General features: G+C 42.5%; 2 protein-coding genes across 3 annotated transcripts in view; one reads left to right on the forward strand and one right to left on the reverse strand.

Annotated features, from left to right (window-relative positions):
- Positions 1 to 6,699, forward strand: part of ncam1a (neural cell adhesion molecule 1a) — a 308,108-nt gene extending 301,409 nt beyond the window's left edge. For both annotated transcript variants that reach the window (XM_080780875.1, XM_080780876.1), the window contains exon 18: positions 6,503 to 6,699. In XM_080780875.1, coding sequence (XP_080637001.1) covers positions 6,503 to 6,653 — 151 coding nt within the window. In that variant the 3' untranslated portion in view covers positions 6,654 to 6,699. The remainder of the gene's footprint in view (positions 1 to 6,502) is intronic.
- The window catches only part of cyb5d2 (cytochrome b5 domain containing 2), a 592,339-nt gene that overhangs the window by 224,901 nt on the left and 354,330 nt on the right, over positions 1 to 13,108 (reverse strand). The window lies entirely within an intron of this gene.

Genomic DNA, 13,108 nt, shown 5'->3' on the forward strand with positions numbered 1-13,108 from the left:
AGGGTAATTGTTGCATAAGCGCTATTTCGCACTATTTCTCCCTCCCCTCCCCTGTGTCTGAAGCAGCTAGCATGGAAGCTATATGGATTATGGAAGCTTTCCCTCCGATTGCACACAACCATGCCGTTATCCACGCGTCCATCCGATTGCTTTTAATGTAAATGTCCCATCCACTGAGCAATAGCGATATAAGCGCCTTATTCATTCATTCGATTCATTTGGGTGTGGGGCTGTGCAGTGCTGTGGGCAGCCTTTCTGACGGAGGCTCGGAGCTGCTGCTGCTGACGCTGTTCGAGTCGCATGGAGCAGTATAGAGTAGGCGTGGCGCAGCATTAGAAGGGCGCAGCAAATGCACGACATTGAGGGGTAGAAACCATCCCGGTCGCGTGGTTCATCTAACACGTGTGTCACTGTGAAGGACTGGCCCCAATAAGTGAACGTAGTTGGCGTAGTAGACGCCAACATGACGATTCTGACGTAGGCTGGTGATGTTGAGCAACAATGGCGTGGTTGACAAAAGTAATATTTATTCAGTAATTAAGACATTTCTTTCAATGAAATGTAGCCTATATGTATTCTGGGAGTGTGCCGAATTTATTTTGCATATAGAGATGTGTGGTGAAAGTGTGGTTGGGTCGGAGAAAGCTGTTGGATAAACGGCCATGTGCTTATGTACCCCTGTCTATTAGGGTAGCAGGATTATTATGATTATTATTATTAGTATTGTTATTGTGATTATTACATGGATTATTGTTGTGATGTGAGCTTGTGGCTGACTCACTATCTAGAAAATAAAAACATGGCACTTCATTTAAAATAGGTTACAGACCCCTGTTATATGCGCTTGTTTTGGGATTCTTTTTAAAGACCTATTTACTTGTTTCTATGAGACATGGCAACGCCAACAGCGCAGCGAAAGGCATCCACGTCTTTCTCTTGTGAAATGCTGAGATTAGAAACGACCATAATTATTTCATTTCTCAACCTTAAAAAATAAATAAAGACATCTCCATAATCCTTGGGAAGTGTGTGTAGCAAAAGTAGTCGGCATTGTCATGGTTGAAAGTATTCATGCAACACTGACGCTGTAAGCTGTGTGATGCTAACGCGCTAACACCGTTAGCATGGTCTGTGTTGGTCAAAGGAAAAAGGATAGATATGAAACTACTGGCCAAAGTGTCATACAAAACACAACACCTAAAATCGGAATGTGATGGTGACCTATTGAGCACAAACAGACAATCATGATTTGCTTGCTGGACCTATAATTAATTTATGTGCATTACATTTCCACCTCGCACATATAAATCAAAAGCAAGATGGATGCTAACGCGCTAACACCGTTAGCATGTTCTGTGTTGGTCGGAAAAAGGATAGATATGAAACTACTGGCCCAAATAAATGTCATAGAAAACACAACACCTAAAATCGGAATGTGATGGTGACCTATTGAGCACAAACAGACAATCATGATTTGCTTGCTGGACCTATAATTAATTTATGTGCATTACATTTCAACCTCGCACATATAAATCAAGCCACAGTGCAGTCAGAGAGTAGTTCACAGGTCACACACAGGAGCAGTGAAAGGGGGAGGGGACTTGGGATGGCAGTGTAGAGTAGGCACGACATTGAGGGGTAGAAACCATCCCGGTCGCGTGGTTCATCTAACGCGTGTGTCACTGTGAAGGACTGGCCCCATTAAGTGAACGTAGTTGGCGTAGTAGACGCCAACATGACGATTCTGACGTAGGCTGTTGAGGTTGAGCAAGAATAGCGTGTTTCAGAAAAGTAATATTTAAACAGTAAAGAAGACATTTTTGGCGAATGCAATGTAGTCTATGTCTTTTGTGGGAGTGTGCAGGTTTTATTTGGCATAGAGAGATGTGTGGTGGAAGTGTGGCTTGGTCGGAGATAGAGCACGAATGAACGGCCAGGTGCTCATGCACCCCTGTCTATTAGGGTAGCAGGATTTCTGGGCAATGTTCTCCTCTCGGGGGAGACCAAGGATGGAACAGTGTCCCGGGCCAATTGGCTGCTGCAGCCCTGAACATTGACACCGCCACATCATCCAGTGATCATAATACATGACCAATGGCACAGTGGGGGGTATTCTAAGTTATTGATGTTTGTCTGAAAGTGGTAACTGTTATCGGCCATAACAACAATTAATTATATCAGATATCGGCCAAAATGTCTTATCGGCACATCCCTATTTATTAGTGATAGTTATACTATATACATATTTATATAGTTTTTCATAAATTTTTAATCTCCCGACAAAGTTGTCCAATGATGTCCATGCTAGAGATATGGAACGATATGAGTTTATTCTTGGTTGCTGATGTCGCGCACCGATAGGTCACGAGGTCACAATGCGTCCGCACCGCAACACGTCGTGAGCTTGTAGATCGGCTATGTTTAGGCGCACGACACAATGCGTATAAATCGGGTGGGTGAGGAGGAGAGCTTCACGTCACAGTCAGTGCCACATCGTGTTGACACATGTCAGTGGGGCGGACAGCTGACTGTGCCCCTCGGAGCCGAGTTGGAAATAGCACAATTCTCTCATTTTTAGCTGCAGTCATCGTGCTGAAACTTTGGCCACTGGCTCGAGGAGAGGACTGTGCTGCTCGTGTTTTTGAAAGGAACCCTGAGGAAGACAGGAGCTAGGAGCTGGATTTGTCCTCACACTAGGCTGCTGAGAACTGCATGGGCTCCGTTCGTTGTGGGGGCGGAGGGTTTTCTGCCTGCTGGACCCGTCCCAAGTGTGCATCAGTATAGGCAGGGAACTGTTCACATGTGGGCGGTTGTTCACGCTATAGGACTCAAACTAACTAATTTCAAGGACCCTCAGTTTGGCATGCATGGTCCAAATTATTTTGGTGGTCGGTCCCCATATGATTAGCTTAAAAGGCAAGACCACTTAGGGAGAAGTTTGGGTTGTCTAGTTACCTTGCCATGATGTAATAACAAAGGCGGGCAAGAAATCTAACTCGACAACTGTTCACCCCACCTACTTCAAATTCGACACACACGTTCCACACCCCCACAGGGAGTGCAGTGCCCGGTGTCGAGTTGGTCGGACCCACGGTTGTCCAGAACCGTCACAAAAGTCCTCTGCCCGGGCCACAGGTGACATCACAAAGCCCTCTCCAGACTCCAGGCCAGACTCCATATTTAGGCATGCCTAAATACGGATTTGTCCCACCGACTTCTGACATCTGCATAGACTCCATATTTGGGCATGCCTGACAAAGAACTCCATATATGGGCATAAAAGGGGATACCGCTGACATCACTTCTGACATCACGATATAAGTGTAGTGTCCGGTGTTGAGTCGCTCACACCCACGGTTGTCCAGAACCGCCCAGGCTCCCACAGGCACTGGCCCCCCGAACATGTCCTCTGCCCAGGCTCCCACGGGCACTGGCCCCCCGAACACCACTCTAGATAAAAATAATGTCTCAATCGAATAGAAATTGAACATGTAAAATATGCTCCTCGTTGACTTACATTGTACAATTAAGACTGTCAAAATGAACTCAAACTAAGCTGATTAGGACAATATTGAACATCACCATTTTATTAGTTAGAAAACTCGGACTGAATCAGCTCCAATGACTGGCCGCATGTATAGGACTATTATGTCTGTCTGTCTGTCTCTGTCTGTCTGTCTGTCTGTCTGTTTGGAGTACTTGTGACAATTTAAGGACGTTTAATAAAGACCTTTTTTAATACTAAAATGAAAAAGGTCCACTCTGAATTACAGATCTGTAAGGGTCTATTTGGTCTTCTATCAATAATTTAGCTGGGGGGCCCTCTGTAACCCCCTCAGGGGTTCTCAGACCCAACTTTAGAGACTGTTTTTCCGGCTATACCTGTTAACACAGTATGAGCACATAGTGGTTGGACATTACGTTTTGTAATGAGATGTCAACCCATTATCGTGATTGGTATTATTAACTACTGTAAAATGAGCTAGAGGCTGCTGTCTAGGACTGGAGTGTTCAACAGGATACATGTTGTACCACTTGCACTTGGTCAAACCACATATGGTACCACATGACAGGTGCAAAGTGGAGCTAGACTAGGCTTGCAGAAGCATGCCTGGAAAACTAAACGCTAGACCTGAGACATGCGGGCCACACTGCTGAGTAGAACTGTAATGGTTATGGATATGCCGGTAGCTAGATGTCAGCTCATGGTCTAAAATGAAAGTGGCAACCAGGTGATTTAAATTGGAGAGAAGTATTTTGATACTGACTGAATGTGTCTAACTGTCTTCTTTCTGGAACTAGTGGAAAGATGGACGTTGAAACCAACCATGGCCAAAGTGAAATGGGAAATATTTCAAATATAATTTGTATTATTAGTGTGGTTGGCTGGTGTTGGTTACGTAACCAATCTATGTTTTACAATCGTTTATAAAGACATAAATTCCCTTGCAGGGGCAGAAGAGAGAGTGGGCAGAAGAGAGAGTGGACCCTGGGTTAGGTCGCAAATGCGAAAAATATAACCGTTTGTTGCAAAAACATGTTTTTTAGGCGATATATCCCCTCCGACTTACTTGCGCATGATCAAAGGGGTAAGGTGACATTGTAATTGGCTGACAATATTAGTGGGAGGGGCCTATGTAAGCGTCTACGGCAACCACACTTTTCTAGTTACTATTGATATCCTTGAAATGCATCTACTTTCGGACAGTGCATTGGGGATTTAAGCTTGCAACCTTTCCAGTCTCCGTAATATTTTGAGGCTGCCCCTTGTTTTTCACAATAAATTAAAAAAAATCCATGCTGACGTTTGAGGTTTCTGAGCATGTCCTTGGAGTTTCTATGGGGTCAAACTGTGCCTGGCAGGAGGGGACTGAGACTTTTCCCACACAGAAAGCAAAAACACATCAGTCATCCAGCTCATCTGCATGCTGGCTCTAGCTGAACCCGTCGCAGTCACATCCCCACTTCCTAGGGAGCGAGCGCCTCTGTGACAACACTGCCTCCTGCCAAACACGGAGCTGCAAACAAAGATTTCCACAGGAGATGAGCTGCAGTGTGGGCCCTGTTTAAATATTTATAGGGCATTTTTTTGTTTCTTCCTCTCTCTCTCCTACCTTTTTAGTTTGCTCAGCACTTATTTCCCCCCCCCGTCCTCCTTCATATCTTCCTTCTCCTCGCTCGGCGGCGGCGTGGGCAGCTTCTTGTCTGCTCCGAGCACCTGGCTGGTGCAGAGGGAGTTTGTGCGGTGCCACCTGCCAAGCGCTCTGTCCGTCAGCGGGGTGAAGACAGTCTGCCACTCAAGGGTGGCCCTGTGTTGTTCTGTGGTGTCGTTCCACTTGTTCCAAAAGGACACTACAAAAGGACCTACCTGAAATCACTTCAAAGTCCAGCTTTTCCTGGGACCCAAACTAGTGACATTAGATGATCTACAAGCACACAACGCGTCACGTTGCGAGCTTGTAGATCAGCTATTTTCACTATACTATTTTTATTTATTTAACGTAAATTATATGATAATGTAAGTGATATATTTTTTTTCTTTTTTGGGGGAAATAGGGTTATTTATTATTATTTTTAATCTTTTTAAATATATATATACCGGTATTTTTAAATGTAGGAAAATTAAATGGGATTTTTACTCTAGTCTCGGCCTACTCTTTGGGAAACAGTGTTCTAGACTAGAGGAACCAGCAGGAGGCAGTGTTGTCTTTTGAAAGGGTCAGACCACAGCAGGATCACAGACTAGAGAAGAAACATTCCATTTTAGTCACATCAGCATATACAGTATTTTTTTCTTTCTTTTTTTCCACAATATTAAGCGTTCCTTGTGGAGCGTGTAGGCAAGCAGCACACATAAACATAAAACATCATCTAAATGCACTTTTATGTGGCGATTCGCACGGTGAAACAAACTATTCTTGGCGCTGAAGAAGTGGCTTTTCCCCATTGAATGCGTGCTCCGTGCCCCAGACAGACGGCGTGTAATCCTCTTGTGTGCCGTTTGCTTCGTGTTTGTAGTTTATGTCTGAGGCTTTTCATTCCGTCATGTATTGTGCTCTACTGTACCGGCCCTGTCTCATTCCACACTCATCACTCCATTGTTCCCTGGAAACTAGGTGTGACATGCGTGTGTGCTCTTATGTGATGTGTAGCCCAGGATAGTGAGGGGAGATCCTATTATGTGTGAAATGCATTCCGTTCCAGGAGGGGGAAAAGACAACATTCCTTCGAAAACCCGCTTGCATGTTTCTTTTTTTCCCCTTTTCATTCATTCATCGTTTCTTTCTTCCCCTTTTTTTTTAAACAGACAAAAGGCAGCTTAGAACAGACAGTTTTTGCTGTGTGTCTGAGAGAGAGAGAGAGAGAGAGAGAGAGAGAGAGAGAGAGATGTGTTCCATCATTAACAGAATTGGCCTCCTTTTCCCTCTTTTGACTCTCTCTCTCTCTCTCTATCTCTATCTCTCTCTCTCCCCCCCTCCCTCTCTCTGCTTCGTCCCTCTAGTGGTAAGATTGTGAACGATGACAACGCTAAAGTGGAGCCGGAGGAGGTGACCAACGCTACCACTACTCCCGAGGTGAACAACGCCAACGCCGAGGTGAAGACGGTCCCCAACGAGGCTCCCCAGACAAACGGCAACGAGAGCAAAGCTTAATCCTCCTCTCTCCTGCCATGGCCCGGAGGGACGGGGAGGATTTTATCTGGGGGGTGGGATGGGATGGGTGTGTGTGTGTGTATGTGGGGTGGGTGGGGGGATGGGGGGGGGGGTGTTAAGCGGGTAAGTGGGTGTCACAGTAACAGAAAAAGATTTAATAAAAATAAAGCAGCGTCACACCATCCCTATCAATGACAGGGAAGCTGAAAGCAAAACTTGGGCTTCTTTCTACAGTGTCTTCTAAAAACAGAACAAGAGTGTTGAGGCTAAGTTGTACGTGGACACCCAACAACTACATTTTTCGACCAAACTAACTTGTTTTGCCGCACACCGTGGCCGTTCGCTGACATATGGATCAGGCTTTAGACACAGGAAAGATTTAACCATCTTCGTGCACATGCCTTAGTTACCGTTTCTTTTTTTTTTGTCATCCATTATCACAGAAAACAAAACATGCTTGTAGCTCACTTTCCTTTTTTATTTGTGAATGTTTCATCAAACGTCGACATTTTTCTTGGAACAGAAGGCAATATGCGTTGACGCTCTAGGTCGCCATGGCTGGACTGTATCGTTACTTTACAGGAAAATGCCTTCAACGTTGTGCACACCTTTAAGTCTGATGCTTTACCAACACTATTCCCTAGTTTGTCGTTCTCTCCTCGTAATACGGTACGGCCACGGCCATGATTTATGGGTATTTTTTTGTTGTTGATATTTTTGCGTTTAAATAATGTGCAGAAATCACTGCCTTTTTTATTTCTGCTTGTTTGTTATTACCAGGGCTAGAGATTAGGATCAATAGCATGCCATTTTTATTTTTCTGTCTGATGTCTTTAATGTTTTTTTCCTCCGTTTTTGCTTTGATGTCTCTCCATTCCGTGTTGTACTGGAAGTTTGCGTGTTGCCAAACACAAGAAGACACCGTGGAAAGACGTTGCATCTAGCAGGGCAGGGGTTCGGGCCGTTTAGGGTTAAGGAAATGATCACTCCAAGAGTCTATTTTTTGTTAATGTTCTTTTATTGTACGTTTTGATTTGTTATGGCAAATGTAAGTAGACACTTTCCATCTCTTTCTAGCTGACAGAACTACACACTATGCACGCACGTGCGCACACACACACACACACACACACACACACACACACACACACACATACACACACAGTCACACACACAGTCACACACACACAGTCACACACACAGTCACACACAGACACACACACAGACACACACACACACACACACACACACACACACACACACACACACACACACACACCACTGTGTCCTTTCCAAATGTTCTCCTTTGTGCAGATCCATTCCATTTAGTGATTTTTGTGGATAGATGAGCTTGTGGATTTGCACAGAACAAAGGCTAGGCTTAGCTGGAGAACCTATGGGGGGGATCTGATGTGGTATAGCAGCCATGTCTGTACAAATGAATGTACAAACAACAGCTCTTAATAATAGCCTTTCAACAGTCCTATTTATTCCCCCACATACTGTACAAGCTTTGTTTCAGATCACGTAAATTACAATAACTTGGCTCCTACCAACAGCATGGCCCCTTTTTAAAATAAATTGTCAGGGAGGAAATATAGGTCTGTTGTGTAATCAAGGCATCTTTTTAATGCATATATAAACAGATCCGATGACATGATTTATTGAATTTTCTTATTTAAGCCATAGTACACTCCTGTGGATTTGGAAAGAAATGAAAATTGTTTTTGTACAGTGTTCCTCATACTTTTAGACTGCAAGCTAGTGCACTGTGAATGCGTGAATATCCTAGTGTGAATACGTTGTGTTTTAGTCATAGAGTTGAAAAATGCATAGTTTGATTGTGAAAGATATAGCAGGTATAGTACCGGTGACCAAACGATCCGTGAGAAAAGTTCATCGCTGTCAGGTATAGAAACCTTGTCCAAAACCCTTGCATGTCACTTTTCAGGAAATAGGAGACAGTTTTCCAATGTGGATCCAATGCAGTTTTATTTAGTCTCAAAGCTGTTGTTAATACTTTTCATTGGCTCAATATTTATAATCATGGACATGATGTCAGTACAGGTGAAACTCTCTCAAAATAATAAATATCAAAGCTATTCAAACAACAAGCTCACAACGCGCTTTGAGCTTTTAGTCCGGCTATATTTGCTATTTTTGCTCGACATTGGTATACCGGTACGTAAACATAGGACATTAATTTATGGAGAAAAAAAAGGAAAAAAAAGATGGAATAGGTTACATGGTTTCCACCTGACAGCGACGAATAGCAAAGTACCAACGTTGGGGAAAAAACAACTGCAAAACAAGTCCATAAGAGACAGTGCCTTTGAATATGAAGATTGTGGCATACATTCCATTGACTCAGTATCAATGCATTACACACTCCATAGTTACAAAGACCACACCATCTCACTTCTTATTTTTCTACTACGTTGCACAATTGTACCTTGGAAAACACTGGTGTTGGTTTGTCAAAGAAATGGCAAAAAAGAGGATAGGCCTAAACTATATTCAAATGGCTGTATCATTGTTCTACTTCCTGTGTTTTTGGGGGATGGAAATGCTTATTAGTGTGTTCACGTCATGTGGTGTTCATATGATCTCCTGTTGTGAGTTCCTCAACCAGAGAATATTTAAACAAGTCCTTCGTGTACTTTACAGTGTCCTAACAGTGGTTCTCAAACTGTTTCATGTCGAGGACTCCCAAATGAATGTGTATTTGGCCGTGGACTGCCATATCTAAAGAGATTTTGTGGCAGGACCCCCATAAGAGATGAGATTCCCAAATTTTCACAATGTTTCAAGATTTTTCAAAAATCTTAAATGTATTTTAATTCTAAAGCAGTTATACTGATTTTCACGTCATAGTAGGCCTAACATCAAAACTCCCCAACCCTCCCACCCTGGGTGGTCTCTGCATGGACTCCACTTTGAGAACCACTGCTTTAAAAACGACTTGTACAGTAAACATGACTTGGATCTATGGAGTGTACCTCTCCAGGCTGTAGATAAATGGCGCTGCATGAATGTTGCATCATTTGCAAATCATCGCCAGCTGAATCAAAATGTGTGAGACACCTCGACGACGCTTAACTCGCATTCCATCTGTTGCTCTGCAGACCACACACAGCAAAGTCTGAAGTGTTAACGGAATTCTTCATCCCAAAAATGATCAATTACACACCCCGTGAAGCCTTGAATTCATGGAGAAGTTTTGTATTCATCACATTTCCTTCACGCCGAATTAAAGAATCCAAACATTTAGAAAGAGCTTAATGAATCGGCTCTGTGCATTAACTGGAAGTGCTAGTTTTCTGAAGGTGACACATCCAGTTCATTTTCATGGGAGAATTAACTGGAACAGGAAACAGGTGTGTCACCTTCTGGAAACTGGGACTACAGTATAGCCGAGTTGTCTGTACACTCCCACACAACTATCACAGTAACCCAAGTGGCATGTATCACTCCTGGTTTTACTGTACGAGTGGTAAAGAGCAACAAAAATATCAACATATGTTTCATCATCATCGTAATCATGGAATTACATAAATATAATAATAGAAAAACTCTGTACGGAAATGATTCAACTACCAGGTTGAAAATGGGACCAATTTCTACATGAGTTTATGTGAGAGTTCGGTGGCATGTGCCAAGACAATTTGAAGGAAATGATGGCTCCTATCTTTGTTACCTCGGAAATGAATGTTGAGAATTCCTCCAATAGCTCTTTCTTGGCCTTGCCTTGTCCAATCAAAGTTATACTCACATACCGTTGTCTTTCAGGCTGGCAGACCTTTTCAAGGAAGAGAGCATTGATTGTTTTGTGAAAGAGATGAATAACTACATGAACCCTATAGCGTCCTTATTCTGGGTGTACAATAGGAGAACGTTCAGCAAAGATAGCAGATCAACAAGCTCACATTGCATAGCCATGGGTTGTGAGCTTGTAGATGGGCTTGTTTTGCTACTTGATGTACATTGAATTATACAGGGGTTCATGTGGTTATGCCTGCAAGGGTTCTTTATCTCACATTGAATAGCCACACAAAAGTCTGTAAAATGCAGCAGTTTAAAATTTTCTCCCACAGTTGTTTATTGTGAACTATTATTGAACACGATCCCTACTCTGGGGGCCTCCTCTCTGTATGCAGACTGTAGCTAGACTGAAATATTAGTACCACTTCTCACTCCCCCCCCCCCCACTGTCACAGGTGTAAATATGAAGTACTAACTGATTAAAGAAATAAATGAAAGGGAAAAAAAAAACATTTTGACTTTGCATTCTGCCAGAATTCTTGTGTTCAATAAAGTAAAAGAAAAAAACATACTTTTTGATATTGTTTTCTTTTGAGAGAAAATTCCTTGTGCAGCACGAAATACAGTATAGGCCAGGGATACTCAAATAGATTTACCTGTGGGCCACATTACAAAAATGGCAAGGGGCCAGGGGCCAGTAGATAAAATTACGACATTAATGATACTTGATAACTTCTCTCTTTCAATTGCTTTATTTTGTCTATGAGTAGCTGTCTGACTGCCTGCCTGTCCAATTCTCCATGAGTAGCTGTCTGTCTGTCTGCCAGCCAGCAAGTTGGTTAACAGAAAATAAATTGTTATGGCTGAGTAAAATAAAATACAATAAACACAATTTGCCTGAAAATAGATTACCCAGCTATGACCTTTTTCATGAAAAAAAATGAGTAGTGATATGGCTGACTGAGTAAAATAAAACAATCTACCTGAAAATAGATAGCTATAACTGAAGAGCAATTTCTGCAATTTCCGCAATTACCATTTCCGCAATTTCTGCAATTTCCATTTCCGCAATTTCCTCAATTTCCATTTCCGCAATTTCCGCAATTTCCATTTCCACCATTTCCGCAATTTCCGCAATTTCCATTTCCGCATTTCCGCAATTTCCGCAATTTCCATTTCCACCATTTCCGCAATTTCCGCAATTACAATTTCCGCAATTTCCATTTCCAACTATTAATGGCAGCTGGGTTTCATCATTCAAATAAAATAGAATTCTGTCCGTTTAGCTATAAAATTATGTCAGGGAATAGGGATACACAGTATATGTCTTTCATTTGCATTGCATCTCCCCCCCCCCCCAAGCTTTTATTTTCGTTCGAGTAATAGTACAACTCTAATAGTATTACTTATAATAATGTAATTAAAGATAACTTCATTCAGATTTATTTATTTTTATTTCATTTTCCAGAAATTTTTTTCTTCTTTTTTTTAGATTTTCATTGGTGGGCCAGTCATAATGGTCCCGCGGGCCTGATGTGGCCTGCGGGCCTGAGGTTGAGTATCACTGGTAGGCCTATAGCTTGTTTTACAATGCAATGCAACAATTAAATAGATCAAGCATGCCATGGAAGGGAAGGGTCGGCTTACATTTGAGAGGAAGAAATGGAAAGGTTCCAACAGCCTAATAAATGGACTATAACATTATGTAACCCAGCTGTCATACAGGTGCAAGGTTAAGTGTGGTATGGGACAGATCGTTGCACCTACTGCTGTCCACCATTAACTTCTAATTAAACGGAAAGAGGAATCCACTGGACGGACGGACAGAAGGACGGTCCGGACGGACCGAGTGGAATAGTAAGATTAGATAGTAAATCTAGTAGATAGTAGACTTATAGATTACTTGGACTGGACAGACAGACAGACAGACAGACAGACAGACAGACAGTTTCATAGCTAGTTGGATGGATGGATGGATAGACCTTTGTACACTCTCAGACTTAGAGACCTGTGGGCATGGTGTAAAGTAACTCATTCGATTTGAGTACTATTTTGAGGTACTTCTACTTTACTTTACGTATTTCCAATTTTCAATACTTTTACTTCTACTCGGACTACATCTCAGAGGCAAATGTACTTTTTCTCCATTTGAAAATAGAGTTTTCATACAATTGATACAATTGAAAACTTGGGAAATGAGACATTCTGCATAATGAGAACTTTCTACTTTTGATTAATGATAGCAATACTTTTGCACTTTTACTGAAGTAAATTTTGAATTGTTTTACTTGTAGCAGAGTATTTGTATATTGCAGTAGGCTATTGAGTTGACGCTTTAGTAAGGGTCCATTTGGACTCCAGGTGGTCCCCGAACCTGGCGGAGAACAAGCTTGGTTTATGTCATTGAACCATTTATGTTGACATAAGGCATGCCTCCCCTGCCCCCCAACAATAGAGGGTATGTGCATGCATCAAGTGAATGACAAGGCCAGAAAGTAGTTTTTTGCCACTCAGTAGGCATTCCAGCATAACTAACCAGACAGTGGCCTTGTGGTTAGAGTGTCCGACCTAAAACTGGGAGGACGGGGTTCGATCCCCGGTCAGGTCATACCAAAGACTGTAAAATGGGACCCAATGCCTCCCTGCTTGGCACTCAGCATCAATGGGTTGGATTGGGGGGTCAAATCAACTAA

The sequence above is a fragment of the Protomyctophum bolini genome (assembly GCF_963924005.1).
Source record: "Protomyctophum bolini genome assembly, chromosome: 13".
Taxonomy (NCBI): Eukaryota; Metazoa; Chordata; class Actinopteri; order Myctophiformes; family Myctophidae; genus Protomyctophum; species Protomyctophum bolini.